Source organism: Tenrec ecaudatus, chromosome X (genome assembly GCF_050624435.1).
Source record: "Tenrec ecaudatus isolate mTenEca1 chromosome X, mTenEca1.hap1, whole genome shotgun sequence".
NCBI lineage: Eukaryota > Metazoa > Chordata > Mammalia > Afrosoricida > Tenrecidae > Tenrec > Tenrec ecaudatus.
The window spans coordinates 76,517,366-76,540,808 of NC_134548.1; the positions used below are offsets into that span (position 1 = coordinate 76,517,366).

A 23,443-nucleotide genomic window follows, 5' to 3' on the forward strand; every position below is an offset into this window, starting at 1 on the left:
CCCACCTGTGGATTCATCTGACCCATCCCTAAGGTGTAGTGCAAGCAGTATGCGTTATGTATGTGTGTATGTGTGGGGGGGGGGCGGGTAGTGTGAGTGTTTAAGTCTCATCCAGAGTTTTCTTTAAGACTGATTCAGAGATAGAGTGGCTTGAAAGTATCCCTGAGGCAAGAGGCCCAACACAGACACCAGCTGGTCTCAGCTTAGAAGCAGTAGGAGAAGAAGAAAAACAGTAGATAAGGGATAGCAGAAATAACCCAATGGGGCAAAAGAGGTGGTGTGCAGATTAAAGTTGGCAGAGGCAGGGAATATAGCCAGGTTGACCTTGGAGTCTTGGTTTTCTCTTCTCTAAAATAGGCTTATCAATATCAACTTCAGGGATGAAATGTGACTTAAACCAAGATAATATTGCACCAGAAGTAAAAGCACCTATCTATATTTAGTGCCTGCCATACAGCAGGTGTTAAAGAAATTATAGCTCTCCCGTATCCTGTAGGAAATGGATGTGTGTATCTGTGAGAAGGGTGAAGGCAGAAGTTTCAGATATTTTAGAGAACAGAAAGGAGAGATGATAAGGCAAGCCATAATGAATTAGAGATAGGAGAGAAGTATATTCATCTTGCTGAGTTGTCCCAGTTGGCATTACTCTGGGCCTTGGGATAAGATTCCTCTTCCCAGCTGCTTCATTTTACTTTTGCTAGTGTTTACTCTAGCTTGCTCTGGTGGCTCACAAAAGCCTGCATCTTGGCATACACTCTTTTCCAGAGCCCTGGGATATCAGCATGAAGTCAAGATGAGAAATACAAGGCATAGAGCTGGAAGACTAGGGTATGAATTCTGATTTCCATTTTCTAACTGTGTGGCCTTGGGTGAATTACTTCACCTCCTCTGTGACTCAGAGTGCAAGGCAGTCAGGGAGAGGTCAAGGATTAGGCCTTCAGAAACAGAAAAGGGTATGTGTGCATTTGTGCACTAATGTGTTTGATAACAGATACTGAAAAAGTTGAGGTGTTCAACTATAAGAAAGTAATCCAGCCTACCACTTGGTCCTGAATAGGAGGAATAAATTAGAGTTTCTGTGTGAGTGAGTGTGTGTGTGAAGATGAGTATGAGAGTATCTAAGAAGGAGTTAAAGTGTGCATGAAGCACACAAAGAATATGTGAACGGGTGAGAACACACATGATTAAGTGTGAGGTATCTCTGTGGAATAATAAGTTTCCCTTTAGTAAGCACCAGTGGTGATGCTAAGCACTTTACATGCATTATTTCATTTACCCTTCACCACAACTCTGTGAAAGGATGATTATCTTCAGGTTGTAGTTCATTGAGGCACACAGAAGTTAAGTGACTTGCCCAAGGTGATACAGCTGATTAGCAGTGAAATGTTTAACTCTACCTGTATTTCCTGGGTTTAAGAAACTAAATTCAGATGGAGCTGTAGCTCGCTGGGAATTTCATGGTGCCTTAAGCCTCCTGTGGTGGCTTCCACTGCATCTCTGGGCCTAGTAGGCCCCAACATACTGATTTTGGTTGACTTTGGATTTTTTATGAACTTTATGCCTATCTTCCTGTCCCTTCCAAACTGGGAGCTCCTTATGGACAGAGCTGGATGAGGTTCCTCTCTGAGTCACCATGGGTGGTACTAATCAGAGTCCAGAACAGGGAATGCTAGTAGACTTCAAGTGTGTGTGTGTGTGTGTGTGTGTGTGTGTGTGTGTGTGTGTGTATGAGGATCCAGTTATCTAGGAGGCTTGAGTAGGGTTGGTGTAATGGCCTGACTTGTAGTGGAGCAAGAGATTATAGCCTGGAGTCACTGACTGTGGTAGTAATAACTGAGGTGGGCAGGATGGGTCAGGAGAAGTGACCAGGAGTGTCCAGAAGGTGGAATAGGTTTGACATCTGATCCTTTCTTTTGTTGCCATTCCACTCAAGATTAGGTGTTGACATACTCAGAAAATGCTTTTGTCTCCATATTTTCCTCATCTGCCAGTGTAGTTAATCTATCCCATCGACTATCTGATCTTTTATTTTCCTTTCAGGGCCATTGGACATGTTGGTCTTGGGGAAAAAGAATCCAAAACTGGTTCTGGGGTTGAAGGTGGTGGTCTTAGCTGAGCAGGACTTTAGAACTTGACCAGGAACAAAGATGGATTTTACCAGGCCAAGTAACCTCTTAATGAGCCCTTGTGTTTGGGCTACTACCAATAAAGTCTGCAGTTTGAAACCATCAGCCTCTCTGCAGGAGAAATATGAGGTTTTTTTGCTCCCCTAAAGATTTGCAGCATTGGAAACCCATGGGGGGAAGTTCTCCTCTGTTCTATAGAGTCACTGTGAATCAGAATTGACCCCATTGCAATGAGTTTTTGAGTAACTTCTTCTAAGAGTACTGGCTATCCTAAAGCTATTACTATTTGGGCATATACCAGTTTTCAAACGAAAACAAAGGGGTGGCAATGTGGCAAGGCAATGTGGTGTAAGGGAATGGGCATGGCCTTTAAAGACAGTTTTGGTGACCTCAGATGAGCCCCTCTTATAGCCCCTCTTATGTAATATTAGAATACTGGACCTTGTCTCACAGGGATATGATAGATGCAATATTACAGGTTCCTTTCCATCTTAAGGATGGACTTTAGAGAGCCTAGTCTCACAGATAGACTATGGATGTGCCCTTGCACCTTGCTCTCATCTATTTGTTTGCAACCAAATATGAGGTTCAGCTGGGAGCTGAGAGACTCAGCTCTCCCTCTTTCCTATTTACCCAGATCTGTCACAGCCTTTAGGCCCTGTACCTGAAGGCAGAACTCAGCTACTTCCCTTTGATTCCTGCCCCCACTCTACTCCCCACCAAAAACAAATCCAGTCCCAGCCACAGATGATCCAATGAGGAGTTCAGTAGCTCCGTCTCCTACTTAAAGTGAGCTAATGGACATGAAACTTTAAATGGTAGAGCACCTCCAGGAATGTGCTACATAAGAACTGTATATCCATGGAAGACAACCCCAAACCCTAAACCCAGATCCTCCGCATCGTTTTTTTCTCTTTTTCCTTCTGACGAGCCCCAGTTCTTGTCCAGGACACGCCTGTTTTAGGTCTTGTGTTAAAGAGCCTGTGCCAAGCTGGGAGCTTCCAGCTCGGCCCAGGCACTTTCAGTACTAGAAAAGACCAATAGAGGGCGATAGAAGCACGTCGGTACATCTATCTGTACAGTCTGTCTAAGGGGAGCACATCGGACTGGCAAGAGTCTGAGCTGTGGGATGGAGCCAAGATAGAAGAGGGTAAGCAAGGAGGGGCGGGAGAATGGGTTAGAGCTGGGAAACAAAGACCCAGATGGCGAGCCAGGAGGCGCTGGAGTCCAGTCTTGGGGTAGGGCTCCCGTTTTGCATTTTCAAAAGGCGTTTTACCATAAGGGTACCTTTTTTTTTTTTTAAATCAAGATGCCTTTTCATTCCTGCTTACCTATCCCAGGGCCTTGCTCGTAACCCGACAGGAACAGATTTTAAATCTAGTTTCCAGGGGATCTCTCAGGACTACCCCAAACGGAGATCCTGAAGAGCTTCCTCTCTTAATATTGTTCTTGACCCTTTTACGTCTCCACCACTCACCATAGCTATTACTTTTAGGACTCCCATCCAAGAGCTTTAAGGCGCTGCATTGCCAGGGTGAAAAGGTGAAAGCCTACCAGAGCCCTACAAGAGACTAAACCGGGAAGCATGCACCCTGTCCTTGCCATGGAAGCGGGTACAGGGCGGAACTTAAGACTGCATGCGTGTGAAAAGATAATGGAAGTACTTTCCCGTGTGCGTGTTCCTGCGTGCGTGCGTGCGTGCGTGCGCGCGCGCGTCTCTGTGTGTAAAGAGAATGGAAGCACTTTCTGAGGGCGTGAGGGGGGTGTTGTGTGTAAAAGATCATGGAAGCACTTTCCGGGGTGTTTGGGATAGGACCTACTTGACACAGGCCAGTGGGTCATGGTGTTGTCAACTTCTTATGGGGCGGGATCCCTAGGGTCTGGGCTATGCAGACACAACTATAATAGCAAGAGTAGCGCGGCGTCCTTAAGAACTCCAGAAATTCCGCCCCCTTCCCGTTGTGGGGGCGTGGCATGTGGCAAGGACCCCATCGCCGAGCTTTCTATTGGCTCAGAGGTACAGGGTTGGCCTTGCGTTCGCCTGCTCTTGGGAGTAGACAGCTCAGCGGCCGCCCAGAGAATCCCAGCGCGTTGGATAGTAGTGGGAGGTGTGTGAGGCCGGACCCTCGGGAACAATCGCTGGGGAGCTGAGACTTGGCGACGTGGCTGCCAGGCTGTCCCGCTGAGGCTTCTAAAGCGTAAACGGATAGGTTTGGCTCTCTCGGTAGCGACAACGTCGCGTCTGCTCTTCTGAGAATGCCGAGCAGAGTTCGAGCGCTGTAGTAGAAAGAAGCTGGTGGGGTGGGGGCGGGGTGGGGTGGGGTGGGGAGGCGCTCGGCCCCGGTGTGGCCCAGAGGAACTGAGCCCGTGCCAGAGCGACCCAGTCGGGAGCCCAGAGGCCGAGCTCCGGTTTGGGGGAGACCTCTACTTCTCCGGGACACCGTTCCCGGGACGGTCGAGGCGTCGGGGCCGCCACCCAGTCATCAGCTGGGATACCCGGTCGGGGAGAGGGCGCGAAGTTCCAGTCTCTGGGAGTCCAGCGGAATCGAGCCGGATCCCCGGGGGGCTCCGGGCCCCCGGCGCGTCTAGTGCGTTGGAAAGGCTAGAACTAGCCCTTGGAGGCCGCAGCCCATGCCCGGGTTTGGGGCGACTGCTCAGTGAATCCTCTTGGCTGACCGGGTGGAGAAGAGCGACGCCAAAGCTGGAAGGAGGGGAGCACTTCATGGCCGGCGGCTGCAGAGGATGGGCGCCTAAGTGACTCCCAGCGCTGAGCCGCAAGGGAAGGCGAGGCGAGATTTCTGAGGAGGCGCCGGGGCTGCCGAAGTACTGCCTGCCCGGGGAAGATGGCCCAGCCTGGGCGGCTTAGGCTTGGTAAATGGCTTGTGGCGATAGTCCTGTTGGCGCTGTGCCGGTTTGCCACGCCACTGGCCAAGAACCTGGAGACCGTGTCTTGGAGCTCACTCAACCCCAAGTGAGTAACTTCTCTGCTCGGCTCCCCTGGGGTAGGAGGCACTCTTTTAGGGGTTGCGCGCCTCTAGTGAATGTCCGGAGGAGGAGTAGCGCCCCATTTTGTTTAGTTTGGAGTGTGTTTTCCTGCGGGCGGGCTGGCAGGGCGGAGAATGACAAATGAAGGGTTGTGACCCTTCAACTTCCCGGTATTTTCCTCCATACATCCCGGAACAAGTCGAAATGATTGCTCCAAGGGGAGTAGGGGAGCCCGGAGGCTTGAGCGCACACCGGAGAGTTGGGTGGGGGCGAGAACGCAGCCTCCTGGGGCCCTTGGGAAAGTGATTTCTTGGCCAAGAGGTGCTTCCTGGTAGAGCTTGACCTGGGCCAGGGACGAGGGGGGAACACAGGTTTCTCCTTTGCTTAGCTGTGGAGGTAATACAGTGTGGGACCAAGTGCTTGGTTGGGATGAGTAGACAGCACCTCGATCCACTCTGGCTTCTTCCATTTTCATTTTTCTTTCTTCCCTCTTCGCCTCTATGGCTTTTTGGTTTTGCCATCTCTTCTGGCACACATCCCTTGTTTCCTCCCAGCCAGGACAGCAGTACAGGGGGACACAACTCCCAGGATCACAAAGGCAGAGGGTGGAGAGAGGGTGTTCCAGGGCTGGGATGGGGTGGTTAGGGGCTGTTCAATCCAGTGCTTCTCAGAGCTCCAATGGAGTCAGAGGTAGAGCTGCCAGGAACCGCCTGGGGAGTGGTGGCCACGCCAGCCAGGAAGGTGGGTGAAAAGGATATAATTCCTGCCCAGGGAATCCATTAAGGCTCTAATACACACACGCACGCACACCACCCTCACCCCTCAGATTGGGGAGCTGTGCCGAATTTTTCCTGAGGGTTTGAGGTACACCTATATAGAGATAGTTTTTTCTTTGTAGGGCGGTGGCTCAGGTTGTTTGGCTTTTTTTTGGGGGGGGTGGTTTTATTCTCTAGGGCTGTTGTGACCTCTGGACCTTTTTCTCTTTTGCCATTCAGGACTCGGTTTGGAGCCCAGGGTCAAAAGTACTCTTCTTCCTACCCAGACAGTGTGTGACACCCACTTTTATCAGGAAACTGGGGCCCTTGTCCTGTCTCTGCTCTCTGATTGCTGTATCTGAAATCCCTTCCTGTATATTCTGTGCTCCCTGATAACTTCTTGGGCTTCTGCCTGCCTTGGCCTCAGGGGTCCCAGGAGCAGTGCTTCCTTGAGCCTTGAAAGAGAAGGTAGTGTTTCAGTTCTCATCTCATTTAGGTGGGGAACCAGTACTGGTAAGTGGGCTGGCTAAAGCAGGCTTAGAGTGGAAGGATCCGCCTCTGGCGGGGAGGGGGGCGGGGGATTGGCAAGAATTTCTCCCCTACCTAAAGCCCAGGCTGGGTGCAGCACTCTTCTGACTGCTGGGGTCCAAAATGGCCTGGGATTGCTCAGCCCAGGAGAAAAGGTTGTAAAGTGCCCAGTCGTCATCCCCAGCCACCCCCAAGGGCGGAGACTGGAAATGCACTCTGTTAAGCTAGGAGAGCTGAAATCTGCCTGGGGTAGCCCATCATGGTGCTCATGGGAGTGACCTAATTGTTCCCTGGAGTATCTAACCAGAGATGACACACAGCTCCACAGCTGGAAAGGAGCCCTCCTGCAGAGGGGGGATGTGTGTATTGGGGGTGGTGGTAGAAGAGGGACTGGGAGAAACAAGAGCTGTGATGACTGGCTTATAGGTTTTGGGAGGCTTCATCCCCCCTGTCCTCAAGATGGGGGTAGGTATCCTGTGAGTTGGAGCAGGGGAGGGAGGCTGTGAACTCAGTAGGACCTGCATAAATTCCATTCTATAACCAAACAGATCCTGGAAATAATCCGGGACTGATTTTGGTGCCCTACCCCCCAGCATTGCCCACTCCCCAGAGTTCCACCTATACTCTGGTCTGGAATGCAGCCATTGTGTGTGTTTGGCTGGGGTTTGAGGGCAGTTGAGAGATGGCTAGTGGGAGGCAAGAGGACAGGAGGGAGACAGAGCTCAACTCTCATTCAGGGGGCTGCCTCTGTCACCATACCCAACCCTCAGGCTGCCACAGCCTTTCAAATAAAACAGTCTTTGTCTGTCCTTTTTAGCCTCCTGCTTGAATTATTCTCCCTCTCTGGCCCCTGTGGGTTTGCCCTCTCAAACCTTCAGTGAGCTGTGTTCACCTCGGCTCGCCAGCTAGGCCGCCTGCTCTCCCTCTTTCTCACACTCCCTCTCACTGTTAGTCACTCTCTGCCTCTCTTTCTCAAGTCCTTTTGTTTCTCGCACATGCCCAGGCTCTCCCTCACAGCCTCATTTTCTTTCTGCCCTCCCCTCTTCCTTTCAGCTTTTGGTATCTCTCCTCATTCCTGTTAGGAGCTGGCAACCCCTGCTCCCACCCAAAAACCTCCCAACATCTATAAACCCTGTTTTATTGCTTCCTTCTTGGAGGAAAAAATAAAAATAAAGAACTAGTGGGTCTCAGTGTATGCTTCTAGGTTCCCTCCTGCTGGGAGGAGGCTGGAAGTACTAGGCTCCTAAGACTCCTGGTGCCTTTCCCCAAGGACATGCTTGGGGCCTTCCAGAGTGGTAGCCTTGGGTGTCAAGAGCTTTTTCCTCCTTGGCCCCTTCCTGTCATATTTGCCCCATGAGTCCAGGTTGGGGATGGGGGTTGGTGTATATGTTTAAGAATGTAAGCAGGGCTTGGAGGGTGGCTTTGTGCAAAGTGGTCCCAGGGCAGCCCCCTCCCCCAGCCTCTTCCCCTAGGGAGATCAGGGCAGCCGGCAGGGCTCACACTTCAGTCCTCAGCCAAATCCAGCTGCTGCAGTTCAGTCTCTCAGTCTTGTTCTGACCCCTTTCTGTCCCCCACTCAGGTTCCCCCACCTCTAGGGAGTGTGAATGTGCCACAGATCACATTACACCTTATCTACAAGAGGATGGGGGTGGGCTTTTCAGCTTGGAGTCCAGGACCCTTGACTCCAGCATGGTTGGGGGCAGCTGCAGACCCTAACCCATGCTTGCCTGCTAGATGCAATTATGCTGGCCCCAGCTCCCTCACAGATGTTACAACTTACAGTCCTGGGGAGGACAGCTCTGGGTTCCAGAGTGGCAAGGGATCTGACCTCTTCTACTTTATGGCTGATTGGTCACAGGTGGAGGCCTAGAGGGATGGGAACCTAGCAGCTCCTAAAGTTCCCTTTTCTCTTCCCTCCCCAGTCCCATGCCGGGCTTTTCTGCAGGAGGGCCTGGGAGGCTGGGTTGGGGGCTAAATGCAGGGTCCTCTTTCTCTCCTCTGCACTCTCCTGTTTTTTTCACCAGCTCAGGTAAATGGGAATAGGCAGGCCCTGGACACTGCATTACTCTGTAAAGGCTGAGAGTATGGGGAGTATGGCCCAGCCAGGTTTGGGGAAGGGTTCACTTTGTGATTATTTAGGGGACCTAAGGTAAGGTAAGGTGATGCTCTTCTGCCACATTTTGGTCCCTTGTGTCCTGGGGTCTCCTGGATGTGTTTTACTGGTGGTAGTTTTTTTTGGGGGGGAGTGCTAACAGTCACGGGTATCATATCTTTCAGCCTCTTCTAAGTGCTACTGCGTTTGGCATGCTAAGCCAGGCAGCACCTTGTTACTTACAAAGCATTCTCATATATGACCTCATTGGATGCTTGCAATAGCCGTGGGAAATAGGTATTGCCCCATTTTCCAGATAAGGAGGCCTATGCCCAGAAAAGGGAAGTGACTTGTCTTAAGTTCAGGGAGCTGGTAAGGGAAGAACTGTGATACATGACCTTTCCAGGCCATCCTGCTGCCGTGAACATTAAAGGTAGGGGTTAGGAAGAGACATAGGATCCCTGCCCCTGGGTTCTCCTCATAGGTGTATGTCCATCTGTCCTTGTGACTCAGGTCCTGCCTATGTGGATTGGGTTATGTTCTGACTTCCTCACTGGACTTTGGTCTGCCTATCTCCTAGGGCAGCCTCCTCTTTTGTCCTGAGCTAAAGGCAGACAACTTGCTGTCTGGTATGCTCCTTCCTGAGCTCCAAGTAGCAACTTTGGTTTCTCTCTGGGACAGGAATCTCACTTCCACTCAAGGATGCCACAAAAACCAGACAATGAGGAGGGAGGTGTTAACACAACCTGAGTGGATAGTAGCCTTGGTTGGGTGTGGCAGAGGAGAGCGCATAGACCAGTCTGGTGTAGGTGGGGAAGGTGACTTCCTCTGGGACTCTTCTGGCTTCCCTGCCTCCAACAGTGCTTGTGTGTGCCAGGACCCAGCTGCTGCTCCTGCCCACCCACGCCCGGGCGGGCACTGCTGGGACATGCCAGGCCTGCTCCTGCTGCCTCAGGGGCTGGGTGGAGTTGGTAGAGTGAAGAGGAGCCTTTAATTTGGGGGCTCCCCACCCTAACTGGGATGAGAGCAGACTTGAGCTCTGGCTAGGGCTGGAGGTGCAGTGTGGTAGGGTCACCAAATTATGGTAATGGCTTGAATCTTATACCAAACTTGCACTTTCATGGACTTGTACCAGGTTCCTCTTTCGACTGCTCTTTGACCGCACAGTTCTAGAGCCTGAGGGAAGGGTAGGAAGGAAGGAAATAAGACCTAGAGAATGTAGGCAGCTTTCTGGGATTGTGCCTGATATCTGTAAGTTCTTTTTGTGTAGATAATATGTATATTGGTGAAAAAGGACTCAATTAGCTGGCTAGAGGAAGCTTTGGGGACTGGGGTGAGTGGCAGGGGAGACAGGTGTTGCTTGGCCTCCAACCAGTTCTGGGCCTTGGGGATTGCTTCTCATATCCCAAGATAACTTTCAACAGCCATGGCAGTACGGCTAAACTCAATAGAAAGGCTTAAAAGGGACTTAAATTAGGGTGAAGGAGAAGAGGCAGGTCACAAGGCAGGAGCAAGACCAGCTCAGACTGCCCCACCCCTAGTCATTTTATTCCCTAGGGTCCCAGGGTTATTAGAGGCTAGGGAGGAAAGGCCTCAGGGGTTACCATGGTGACCTGCTTAAGGCTCCCTGCTCGGTCATGTCAATCCCTTTATTTTCCAGAAAAAGATTTTTGTCTGGGGGTGGCCCAGGCTGAAAAACTTGCCTTAATAATGGGAAGAGTAATTTTTGAAAGGTGGAGGATAAAGGGTTTAACTTATGGACAAATCTCTTCCTCCATTCTTTTTTTATCATTTTATTAGGGGCTCATACAACTCTTATCACAATCCATACCCACATCAATTGTGTGAAGCACATTTGCACATTTGTTTCCCTCATCATTCCCAAAACATTTGCTCTTCAATGAAGCCCTTGGCACCAGCTCCTCATTTTTCCCACTCCCTCCCCACTACCCCCTCCCTCATGAACCCTTGATAATTGATAAATTATTATTTTGTCGTATCTTACACTGTCAGACGTCTCCCTTCACCCACTTTTCTGTTGTCCGTCCCCCAGGGAGGGGTTGCTGACCAAGTACGTTCTCCCTGTACAGTGTTACTAGTATTGGACTTAGCTTCAGGCTCCACTCTCACTGCCTTCAAGCCCACCTCTCATAACCCCTCTCCAATTTCCTGGGCTTCTCAGAGGCCAACATGCAGTTTTCCCAGTGTTGGGGCAAGGTGCTAAGAAGGCCCCATTATGGTAGAACAGAGTTAGGAAAGGTGGGTCTCTTCTGCGTGGGTGATGTGATTTGGGGGAAGGTGAGTTTCCCCTCTGCCAGCTGCTATGCAAATGAGTTGATGAATATTTATGAAGTCACTGTTCACTGAGGTTGAAGAGAGTAGAGTCTGAGGGGTCTTAGGGGGAGTAGTCCTCTCTTCTTTCCCTCCCCCCACCCATTATATCGACATCTGTTTCCTCTATGTCTCTGAGTTAATGGTAGAACCTGAGATAACTAGAAGTTCCAGGGCATATGTGGTGGTGGGAGACTGAACTCAGCACAGGTAAGACTCTCTCCCTAGTGATTAAGTCAAGGTCAAGTGGATACCAGAAATGCAAAGCTGATTTGTACCCCCTTCCATGTTTTCTGTGTATTGTCACTTCAGATGGGACCTTGTCAAGCTGCAAATGTATCGGGATTCAGCCTATTAGACTTTTTAAGCCCCTAGAGTTGGTGTCGAGCATCTCTTTTCAATGGGAGCATTCTCTGATCATTCATTTCCTCCCATGAGGAGCCTGAACTAAATGAGTCTCTATCGTTCCTTCTTGCCCTAAAACATTAGACTTTGTTTAATCCTGCTTTCTGGATGGAACTAGGTTGAGACCTGGAAAGTGAAAACTGCTTTGAGAATTAGAGGCCTTGGTGAAGCTTGTTGGCTTTGATGATGCGTGTTCCCTCTCAAATGTTCACGTGGCCCTGCATTCTGTACCTGCTGCCTTTCTGACTGTACATAGTGGAGTAAAGTTAGCTACTGGAAGGGGAAGCTTTTCTCACTTGTACTTTTACTCTCCTGCACACCAAGATGATCCTGGGTAGGTCCCAGCTTGGTGGAGCTTCACCTGACACGAAGAGTGGAGCTAATTTTCTTTATCTACTTCCTTTTCTTGGTCTAATTTTCTTACTCTGCTACCTGGATATTGTGTACCTCCCTAGAAGGAGTACTCTGCAGTATGACAGCGCAGAGGCCTTGGCCCGCCACTCCCAGTAGCTTCTCCTTGTATAGAGTACCCACTGTGTAGTGGAACCTCAGGAACTGGATTCATTCTATTCCCAGATTATTGCAGGGCCCTTTGAATTGGTGCTCATTACCACCAGTGCTTCATTTTCCTTCTTGGTTGAATGTTTACCACCAAAAACGGGCCACCAGGGCTCTTTAACAGAATATTATAACACACCGCGTATTGTGACCTCTGAGGTCTTTCAATCTGGTCCTAGCTGATCTTTTTCACCTTGCCTCTTGCTCCTCTAAAACTACCCCTAGACAAGCTGGACAGATCACTAGCCTGGGTTTTGTGTCCTAGACAGTGCTGTCCACTCTTACTGTGTGTTATCTTCTTATTCCTTGCCTAGGAGCCACTTTATCCAGTCGTTTCTGTGGAACTACCTCTGACCATCCTGGTCAGATGAGCTGCCTCTTTATTTTCGGTGCCTCTAGTGCTTACTGTTTGAACTACCATCCTCATACATACTTACAGAGAGCTTTGTGTTCCCGCTTGCTAGAGTGTGGAACATTTTCTTTTCTGACGCAAACCAGCAAGTAAACTCCTTGAGGAGGAATTTGTATCTTATCTTCTGATCTTTCCCCTCCAAGGTTCAAGACTGAGATCATCAGTACCTAATGTTAGTATCTGGCCTTCTGCTACTTGACAGACTATTCCTACGGAGAATTCAAATATATCGAGTGCCTATATGTGTTATGTGCTACATGTGTGCTATCTCACCTACCCCCTTGAGAGGGAGGGGCCTTTGCTATCCTCAGCTCGCAAATGAGTTAACTGAAGCTCAGAGAGATCAAACAGCTCCTCCAAGGTAGCAGAGCTGGTAAAGGCTAAATATGAATGATCTTAAAGTCTATATTTTTCTCTCAGCTTCAGCCTTCCCAGGCTCAAAAGTGACCCATGGAGTACCATCTGTGACCTTTCTTGCTATGGGCTTAGACAAGGACAGGGTAATATGACTAGGTGACCCTCCTCTGCTCTCCCTCCAGTACCTGGGCTTTTAGATTAGAAGATGAACCTAGTCCAAATGGCATTTGTCCTGTTCACCTCAAGACCTGTAGTACGAACAGTGGCAGTGAGGAGATTGGAATCCTGGTGAGTGGGGTTCCCGAGATTCCATTTTACATGTTCTGTTATCCATAGTTGGGCCCTTTCTCTCTTCCCTCTGTTCTTCTTTGGAGTAAACCTTGTCAAGTTTGGGGATTCAGGCCTTTGCATGGTGGGCTAGGGTTGGGGTTGGTCACTGTACGGACACTGCAAAGTGGAAGTAGGGAGAGCTGTGTGGAGCTGTACCTGGCCAGAGAGTGTGCTTGCTCTGTGGGAATTTGTGTGTGTGTGTGTGTGTGTGTGTGTGTGTGTGGTGGAGGCAGTGGCTGTGGAGGAATGTGAGTATGTTGCAGGAAGGTGAACAAGGTATACTGCCACCTTCAGGCAGCCCGGGTCTGACACCTTGATCCACAGCCCATTTGCCAGTCAACCCCCTGCGGAAATGCCCCATTAGGACAAAGGGCTCTCCCAGGTAGGCAGTGCCTCATCCTGTCAAGCAGACAAAACCTGGCAGCCTTATCCATAGGCCACTCCTTCCACACCCAGCCTTAGGTTGGGGGAAGGGCAGATTGCCTACTATTGCCACCTCCACCCCGTAGATCTGATCTTCCCTGACTGCTCTCCTTCTTCCGGGGTGGCCTGGACCACCAAACCTGGAGCTGACCATCTCTTCCTTTTTGGGCAGGTTCCTGAGTGGGAAGGGCTTGGTGATCTACCCAAAGATTGGAGACAAATTGGACATCATCTGCCCCCGAGCAGAAGCAGGGCGGCCCTACGAGTACTATAAACTGTACCTGGTGCGGCCTGAACAGGCAGCTGCCTGCAGCACTGTGCTCGACCCCAATGTGCTGGTCACCTGCAACCGACCAGAGCAGGAAATCCGTTTCACCATTAAGTTCCAGGAGTTCAGCCCCAACTACATGGGCCTGGAGTTCAAGAAGCACCATGATTACTATATCACCTGTGAGTCCCTTGCTACCATGTGGTTCTCTCTTCTATCATTATTGTACTAGGAGCTTGTAAGTAGGACAGTGATAGTGCAAATAGGTAAGATCCTGCCTGATCTCAGCTTGGAAGACTGGCGTGCTTTGTTCCCAGTCTGGCCTTGGAATTTTAGCACCGATATTCCTTAAAGGTCCCACTACCAGTTTACCATTGCACTCCAAGAGCTGGGTAGAAGGAAACTCCCAATTTTTGTTGCTTTCTCGCTCATTCGTTTTACCCACCCAAGATAAAATCTTAGGAATTGCAGAGTTGGCTGTACCTTGTGCTCAGCCAGATGTGCACCTTTTTTTCCTCATGAGAAACTGAGGGAGGTCCCCAAAAGGTGAAGGGGCTTTTCGCCCTAGCTCAAAGAGTGATTTAGGGAAAGGATTGGGATTCTAACCCAGATCTCTTGGGCCCCTAATGCAGAATTCCTTCCAGTCTACATAGACACCTCCCTTGTAATGCCAGTTCTAATTGCTTTGCCTCTGAGCAACATCGCCTAATGAAAAAACACATCTTAGTGTTGCCACTGTGAAAGAGCAGCCAAGACTTGGTCATCACATAGGAACAGAGTATCTGGGGGAGGAGCTAGTTCCTGGGCTGGGCTGGGTTGGGTGTTACGCTATGCTCTTTCTAGTGGGAGGAAAGTAAATAGAACGGTTTGCAGGTAGGTAGAGCTGTTTGGCACTCCTCCACTCCCAGTTCTAGCCCTATTTTTTATTGGCTGAAGCAGCACTGAGGTTTCTGGGGAATTCTGGCAGACCATCTTCCCTCCCACCCTCCCCCTTGACTCTTTTGGCCTCTTCATGCAGCTACATCCAATGGAAGCCTAGAGGGACTGGAGAACCGGGAGGGAGGTGTGTGCCGAACACGAACCATGAAGATTGTCATGAAAGTTGGACAAGGTGAGTGCCCAGTCTAAGGGACCCTAGTTAGGCCTTTAGAACTGCTTTTTCGGGATACGTGTGGGTATGTTAAAAGTGAAGAAGGGACAATGGGGTCAGCGAATTTGAGATCCAGTTGACAGAGCACCTGGGCTGGCAGAGTCCATCCTTCTCACGGTCCTCTCCTCACCTCCAGATCCCAATGCTGTGACACCTGTACAACTGACTACCAACCGGCCTGGCAAAGAGGCACATCATACTGTCATGATGGCCACACAGGCTCCTCGTGGTCGAGGTCCCCTTGGAGACTCTGATGGCAAGCATGGTGAGTGTGTAGGTGTGTCGCAGAGGGCAGAAGCCATTGCTTAGTCTCCATGAAGGAAGGCTGTCTTAAGGCCTGCCTGAGATCTCACATGTCTCCAGGGGACCATTGGCTGTCAATTCCTCTTTGTCGTTTCTCCTTCCTCAGATACTGTGAACCAGCAAGAGAAGAGTGGCCCGGGTGCAAGCAGCGGTGGCGGCAGCGGCGGCGCCGGCAGCGGAGACCCTGACAGCTTCTTCAACTCCAAGGTGGCATTGTTTGCAGCCGTTGGTGCTGGTTGCGTCATCTTCTTGCTCATTATCATTTTCCTGACGATTCTGCTACTAAAGCTGCGTAAGCGGCACCGAAAGCACACACAGCAGCGAGCAACTTCCCTTTCCCTCGGTACGCTGGCCAGTCCCAAGGGGGGCAGTGGCACAGCGGGCACTGAGCCCAGCGACATCATCATCCCCCTACGGACTACAGAAAACAATTACTGCCCCCACTATGAGAAGGTGAGTGGGGACTATGGGCATCCAGTCTACATTGTCCAGGAGATGCCACCTCAGAGCCCGGCGAACATCTACTACAAAGTCTGAGTGCCCGGTGCGGCCTCAGGCCCCGGAGGACAGATGACCTGGACCATACCTCTCCCTTTGGCCCCCATACGCCCACCCCTTGCCAGCTGTGCCCACCTTTGTATTTAGTTTTGTAGTTCCTTGGCTTTTATATTCCCCCCTTTTCCCTGCTCCGTGGGTGTTGGAGGGGCGTGCTTATCCCCCAAGCCCCTTGCTCTTGTGCCTTCTCCCTCTGGCCAGGCCCCTGGGGTTAATGGGGGGGGTACCCTTTCTTGGCGAAGAGGGTTGGATGCTGTTGGATAGTAGACAGGGAGATGCCCCCATGGCCGTATCTCCAACGTTGTCCCTGTTCCACCGTCCTAGGACTGCTTGTCTACTATCATCACTGCTTTGAATGATTTTGTGTTCATTTTTTAGCTGTCAAATTCTTTTCATCTGCTTTTTGTTTTTGTTTTTGTGGGTGTTTTTTAAAAGAAAAATGAAAGATGTAGAAAATTACCCATCCCCAGGCTTTCTGAGCCTGGTCCCGCCTGTTATAAGAGGGCCTGGGGCTGGGGCTGGGCAGGATATGGCCAGCCAAGAAGCATAGAATGTCATTTATTTTATAGACTCCTCAGCATTTCTGTGTCTGAGGTGGGGACAGGACAGGCCTGTTCTTGCCCATGAGGGCAGAGGCGAATGTTATTGGGAAAAGTGTCCCACTCTTCCCTCCTGACCCTTCCTCTACAAAGCTAATCCTGGCAGTGGGGTAGTAGCTGCCACCCTTCCATGAGAAATAAAATCCTTGTGGGTTTCTTGGGCATCTCCTGCCTCCCTCACTCTCACAGTAATTAATGTCTTAATTGGCTGTTGCCTGGGGAACCAGAGAGCTGCTGCAGGCAGATGACCTCATGGGTGGTGGACGACATAAAGCTTGGGGAGCCCTCCCCCATTTTCTCTCCTTATCTTTGGCATCCTTTAGCCTGGTGGGGAAATAGATGCGCATGTGGAGACTTAAATAGGTATAAAGCCAAGTGACATGATTCTTTTCTGGACTCTAGCACTGGTGGGTACCCACTATCAACCTAGTTCCTGTTGTTCCCCTCCCCATTTGGAGGCTGGGGCCTGGGCAGAGGAAGCGACTACCAGGGGATGAGCCAGCCTGTTAAACACTTTGACCCAGCTCCTTGCCAGCATAGACACTTGAATGCACCGTGCAGGTGCTCCCAGAGCGGTGTGCAAGGAGCTTGGTCCTCATGCCATCCATCTCCACAAGGCCTCTTGGCCAGCTGCCCATCCCAGTGCCACTTGGGAGAGAGAAGAGAATAACCACCCCACTTCCAGGTGACAGAACGGTTTTTGTGTGTTACCATTTGTGTAAATACTAGCTTTTTTGGAAAAAAATAATGTAAAAATGTTTTGTATAAACTGAATTATTTTCTTGTTGCTTTTTTCTTAGAAAAAATGAGAACTAAAAAAAAAATTAACCACATGGAGAAATGGGTGTAAACTGGTGTCATGATGTTTGAGAATGGAATGTGAGTGAGTGAGTGAGTGAGTGAGTGAGTGAGTAAGTGAGTGAGTGAGAGAGAGACAGACAGAGAGAGAGAGAGAGGGAGAGAGTGTGTGTTTCCTGTGTCCAAACCACTGCTGATCTGGGTTGGCTGAATCAAGAGAATATCTGCCTTAATGAACTAGATGTGCAACTCCTGCTACCCTCCACCCTTCAAATTTCTCTAATTTCTTGTGCTTCCATGGAAAGTGGGGCCAATCCCCCCTGACATCCTTATTGCCTTTGTGGTAGTACAGTGCTGTGCCAACTTGCCATAGACTGTGAGTCATTTTCCCAGGCTGGGACCAGGCTAGTCCTGGTAGCATAGAGGGTTACTAACCTCAAGGTTAGTCATTTGAAACCACCAGCCCATCCCAGGGAGAAAGATGGTGATTTCTATTCCGATAAAAATGCACAATCTTGGAAACCCACAGAGGAAGTTCTATTCTGTGAGTCAAGATTGACCGGATGGCAGTGAGTTTGGTTTGCTGTACTGGGTGTATCCACAGGTACTTCCACCATGTGGCTGGGGCTGGATCTGGGACCTGTTGGCAGGCTCAGCCCTGCCCGACTTTAGAATGCCTGAAAGTAGATAGAAATAACCTTCTAAGAGTGGGATTATACTAGTGACCTATTGGGTACCAGGGCTGCTTCAGTCTGCCTAGTTCATCTTTCAGGCATAACCTTTCACTTTTTTTCTTGGGTGCATCTGACGAGCAGTAGAAGCCCTAGATCCAGAGCATCCCTGAGCATTCAGTCAGTCTCCCGCCCACAAGCTGATGTGTAACTTTCTCAGGGCCGAGAGTATGGCAGTAGTCCTAAGGAGGTTTTGGCCTTGGTCCCACCAAGGCAGGGCCTGGGGCCTTCCTGCTCTAGCATCCTGTGAGTCTTGGTGGGAGGCTCCCTGTGGAGATGGCTAAGGCAGATGGCAGGAGTCGAGAACAAGTCGAGAACAAGTGAGGTCCCTGCAACTGAAAAATAGCTAAGAAGGCAATAGAGGAGGAACAAGGAGGAGGAGGGTTTGTTAGTGATCCCCAGCAGGAGGCTCCAATGAACCAGCCAAGGAACAGCCATGACTAGTAGAGAATGGAGAAATGAGTGGAAAAGGAAAAGTGGGGAGAGTCATGGAACCAGCAGGGTGAAAGAAAGGGGCCAAGCTAAGGTGCTCCTGGAGCCATCTGGGGCAGAGGTTATTATTGGGTTTTTTATTAACCAAAGTAAGTATCTGGATCAAATGAGACCTCTGCCGTTTGCCCAGAGTGGGGTCTGGCCTAGAACAGGGATCTCTAGAAAGGGCTGGTTCTGATCAAATTGGGGTCTGTGATTGAGATGGAGGAGTGAGCCCTGCCCACAGTTCTCCAACTGAGTGTCCTTGGGAGATCACCTGCTCTGTGCACAATACCAGCTGCCCTCACCCTACCAATGAAGGATTGCATTTCTAGGGACCCCCTGCAAGTAGCTGTGGGAATATTAAGTAAAATCGGTAGGAGAGACAAGTAGGGAAAGGCATTATGGAGCAGTCTCGCTGACAGTGCAGCAGGCCTCTGATTGACTGTTTGTACTTGCCTTGGCATGGCCATCATGACTGCAACTTGTTTGAGCTCTGCGCTCACTGGGCTGGTCATACAGTGGTAAATCCCTGTGGCATAGTGTCCTCCACCTGGACAGTGCCTGCCAGGCTTGTCAAATATGTGTATACATTATCTCCTTGAGTCTCCTAAACTCCTTTGTGAGACTGATAGGTATGGAAATTTTGTCTCTTATTTGAGATGAAACAGAGCCTATGGGGGGGAGCAGTCACTTGCCCCAAACACACACCAAATGAGTGGGAACACTAGAATTCAAGCCCAGGCCATTTATCATACCATGGGAAAATAAGAGAAGTTCCTTGAGTCTGACTCCCATTCTTCCTCCTCCCCTATCCCTTCTGTCTAGGGTGAGACTGAACAAGCATACTTCCCTGAGAACTGTGAACCAGAGTCCTACCCCCCCCCCTTCTTTCTCATCATTCTGGGTTAGAGGGATGGGAAGGAAGAGGGGAGCAGAGTGAAGACCAAGCTTAGCCAGAAGCAGGAGAGGAGAGCCTCTAGTGGATAGGGTGGGGCCTGGTCATGTCCCATTCACAGCTCTCCTCCTCCCAACTGGGCCCAAGATCCTGTTGTTGAGCCAGGAATAGAGGATGCTTACCAGGTGAGGGTGGGGTAACCTGGCATCTTCCAAAGGCTAAGTCAAGTTCTCCAGAGATGCCAAACTGAGCAGGCGTTCTCCATGCCTCGTTGCTCTGAAGAACATGCTTTTGGAGCTCCAAGGGCAGAGCTCTTGTGACCTTATTGTACTGGTCAATTATCCCTGAAACACCAGTAACATGGATGGTCTGGCATGCTCTATTGGAGGCTCGACGGTGGGCTCCAGATCTTAGAAAGAGACCCATCTTAGGTTGGGCTCTGCTGAGCATGTATCCCTGTCACCACCTGTAATTAATAACTCTCAGAAATCTGTCCCTAAAACCTGCCTGCCCCCAACCCTGCCTGGCCACTTCATAGTTCCACTGACACTCCATCTAAGGCAGCGCCCTGGCCATCTGGGAACCCTCTCTACCCATTTGATATAGGCTGCTGCACAGCTGGCCATCAGATCTGGGGGTCTAGGACCTCTGATGGTTATTAGGTTGACTATTTTGGAAGCCTTCTCAAGGGGAACCCAGTCCCTACCCAGGACAGGGGTCATGGAGCCCTAACTGAAAGCAATTTAAGGACACAGGGGAATTGTAGGTACTATTTTCAATGGTTCATTATCCTGCTGGCAAAGAGAAAAGCAGGAAAGCTGAGGGTGAGGGGATTAAGGAATGTGCAAAGGGATATGGGAGGGTGGGAGAAGTTTGTGACAGGGCCCTTTGTGTAGGGGAGAGCCCTGTTCTGAGAGGTGGGTGAGCTGAAAGCATGTCCCAACTATCCCAAGGCGGCCTCTTTGGATTTCAATTTCCCTACATATATAGCAATGAAAGTGTAGGACTAGATTTATTATTTTATTTAGAAACTGTTGAAAATATGCTATGTGCTAGTCAATGATCTGGGCACTGGGGTACAGTGACAAATAGGACACACAAGGGAGCTTTCAAGGGAGCTCACCTAGAAGGGTACTTTCTAGAAGAACCTTAAGCACTAGGTTAGCTCTTGACTGAGTATATGATGGTTGAGTCATGGGAGGGTATAAGAGACTGGATGGGTTCTGGAGTTAATCTTTCATACATACATATGTCTATATCCTCACTCGCCCATACATACATCTATCTATCCACTCATTCACCCAACATCCAGCCACCCTGTGAATACGCAGTAGGCACTAATAAATGATTGCTGTAGACTTCAGGGAGCTGTGCAGAGGGTTGTTTGGGTCTGGGGCTTAACTCCCTGGGAGCTTTTTCTGCTTGGAAGTGGGTCCCAAGTCATGGTTGTCCCTCTCCCCTTCCCAAGTCATCGACCAAAGCTGGCCTTTTGCAAAGTTCGTAAATATCATAAGAACTTGTCATTGGGCTCTCTTCTCATCCCAGGTACTTGGGCCAGTTGTGGGACAAAAGCCGGTAGGCAGAAGCTGCCCATCCTAAAGGAGCCCTTGTAAATCTCTGTGGCACCATGAGTCAGCCTCTTACAACACAGCTTCTGTAGGAGAACTCCCCTCTGTCTCAGGGCTGGTCCCTATGGAGAGGCTCCATGTGGGTCATTTGTAGAAATCAAGTGAGATCCGGAACATCCCTGCCTAGGACACTCCACACTAGATGGATTCTGGGCAGAGCCGTATGCTGACCTGCTGTCTAGGGGTCTGACTGTTCAGGTAGAAATTAGAAGCCCAGGGATTGGTAAAGCTCCTTTAGAGCCTTCTGGGGAGATTGAGGCCTAGAGACTAGATAGGACTTGCCACAGCACAAGGAGTGAGACAGCAGAGTCGAATCTAAAATCCTGATTTCTTTACAGGTCAGAGAATTTCCTTTGTCATACTATTTACTTTGTTCTCCCAGTCCCCCTGGAATATGTGTGTGTGAGCGAACCAAACAAATCTCTATATATGCAATATTCATATTGACACAGAAGCCCTGCTGGCACAGTGGGTTGCACATTGGGATGCTAACCTTGTGGTTAGCAGTTTGAAACCACCAGCTGCTATGTCGGAGAAAGATGAGGCTTTCTCCTCCTTAGAGAGTTACAGTCTCAGAAACCACAGGGGCCGTTCTATTTTGTCCTGGAGGCTCATGAGTTGGAATCGACTCATTGACAATGAGTTTAGTTTGGGGTTTTTTTTTTTTCATATTGACCATCTGTATAAGTTTACACAAGGCAGTTATCAAAACAATGACTCTGCGAAGTGATCCTGAGAAGTTTAGTGCTGGTGGTGGGCAACCCCCAAAATGTAGTTTGTTCCCCTTCTTGGGGACTTTTCTGTGGTACCCTACTGGTGTACTCTGATTTCTCTCCGAGGCACATGTTCTGGAAGACATCTATAGGGGCCAGATCTGCTAGTTCATGGCCAAAACCCAGATTTAGGCATCTCCTTTCTGAGATGTATCAGGCCATCCTCCCTTTGCACACCTTCAGGATTATCCTCACCCCCCTTCCCCAGCCCAGGCAGCCTGGTAATTTTTGGCCAGTCTGACAGTTAGTTATCCTTGCTGCCTTCAGTCCCCCTGCACACACTAATAGCCATGGCAGTAACATGCTTTCACATGCAAATTGCTATGGAATTCCCAGCCCCTGCTGGTGCCCCAGCCCCAAGGCCTCCCCCTGGGCAGATTCAGAGAAGAGAATGGAATCTTTCAAACTGGGCATTTAGAGGCTTTCTAGTCCAGCCCCCTTGCTGGATGGATGGGAAAACTGAGGCTTAGAAAGGGGAAGTGAGTACCCTGTCACACAGAGAGTTCTGTGGCCTGGATTTCCCAAGTCTTCTGACTTCCAGCCCATTGCGTCTTCAGACAACTGCACATCCTCCCCCCACTCCCTCCCCAGTGGATGTTTACTGTGGACTCTGGGATCCCTCCCTCTGGCACAGACTCTCATCCTAAGCACCCCTTGGTAGGGCTTGAAACTGAAGTCCAGAGACGTAGAGGCTAGCGGTATCTATCACTTTAGGGCCATTGCCCAGGGAGTTGAGCCATTCTTCTTTGAAACAGACAATAGAATTTGTTGACTTCTCTGTCTTTCCCTGCATAACTGTCTCGCCAAGTTGCTCTTTCCACTTAGCTGGCCTGACATGTCCCACTGATATAAGATTGACCCACTAACAGAGCCCAGGAGGCATAGGCGGAAGCCTGGTCCCAGCTCAAACAAACACTTAACTGCCATGGAGTCAATGCTGACTCCTATTGACTCCCTGTGGGTTTCTGAGACTGTAACTGCTTCGGGTAGTAGAAAACCCAGTCTTTCTCCCTTGGAGTTGCTGGTGGTTTTGAACTGTGGACCATGTAGATTACAGCTCAATGCATTACTACTACACCACCAGGGCCCCTTGGTATGGAAAAATCTTGTTTCCCTACAGTTTTACTGAAACAGGATTAGACTTCTGAGATGGACTTTATAAGGGAATAAAAACAACCATGAAAGGGAAAAGGAGACAATGCTACAGAACAGGAGTCTGCTTCCAGCTCAGCCAAAATCTTGCCAGAAATGGATCCAAGTAGCCACTTCAGGATTATCCTTGAATTGAAACACTTGACTCTCTCCTTCTGACCGCACCCCGAGTCACTGCTGCCACCCTCTTAACTGATATGCCTGTTTCTATCCTGTCCACCAACCCTTTGCAAAACAGCAGAATATTTTTCCCAAAATTCGATCCTGATCTTGTCAGTCCTACTTACCTTTCAAATATATCAATAGTTTAATTCTTCAGCATGGCATTCAAAGCCTCTTCAATCTTTTTAGTCCCTTACTTTGATCTCTCAAAACATTAAATTCAAACAACGCATTGTTTCCTGACCAGTACATGTACCCTGAAGCCTCTCTGCTTTCCAGATGCACTTCTTTCAGGCTGAAATTCCTATCCCCTTGACTTGAGCCCTGGCAAATTCCTACTGACCCTTAGGATACTTCCTGCTCCCAACCCAGGTTAAATCAATTCTTTTTTAGTTCCCACGATGCTTCTGTGTCTGTTTCCCTCACTAGATAGTGAACTGCTGCAAGGCAGGATCACGTATCATTTACTTCTGTGTCTCAACTGTAGTGATATCCAACTCAGGATTTAGCAAAAAAGTATTATTAATAAACCTTTAAAATATGTGTCAAATTGAAAAGATTTGGCTGAGCTAGAAAATCCATTCCAGAGCTCTGTTCTCACCCTCGACCTATTCACATTACTGTTCAAGCTGAAGAATCATGTCTCATTATGT

The 23,443-nt window shown here is 49.6% G+C and overlaps 1 protein-coding gene across 1 annotated transcript; it reads left to right on the forward strand.

The window, feature by feature from the left end:
- Positions 1-4,168: 4,168 nt before the first annotated feature.
- Positions 4,169-16,951, forward strand: EFNB1 (ephrin B1). The gene is made up of 5 exons (XM_075538210.1): positions 4,169-5,097; positions 13,475-13,752; positions 14,589-14,681; positions 14,857-14,985; positions 15,130-16,951. Exons 1-5 carry the CDS (start codon positions 4,970-4,972, stop codon positions 15,558-15,560), a joined length of 1,059 nt encoding a protein of 352 aa, XP_075394325.1. The 5' UTR covers positions 4,169-4,969; the 3' UTR covers positions 15,561-16,951.
- The last annotated feature ends 6,492 nt before the right edge of the window (positions 16,952-23,443 follow it).

Coding starts and splice junctions, on each gene's coding strand:
- EFNB1 (XM_075538210.1), top strand. CDS start 4,970: ATGGCCCAGCCTGGGCGGCTTAGGCTTGGTAAATGGCTTGTGGCGATA. Junction 13,753..14,588: donor CCATGATTACTATATCACCT/GTGAGTCCCTTG, acceptor CTCTTCATGCAG/CTACATCCAATGGAAGCCTA. Junction 14,682..14,856: donor TGTCATGAAAGTTGGACAAG/GTGAGTGCCCAG, acceptor CCTCACCTCCAG/ATCCCAATGCTGTGACACCT.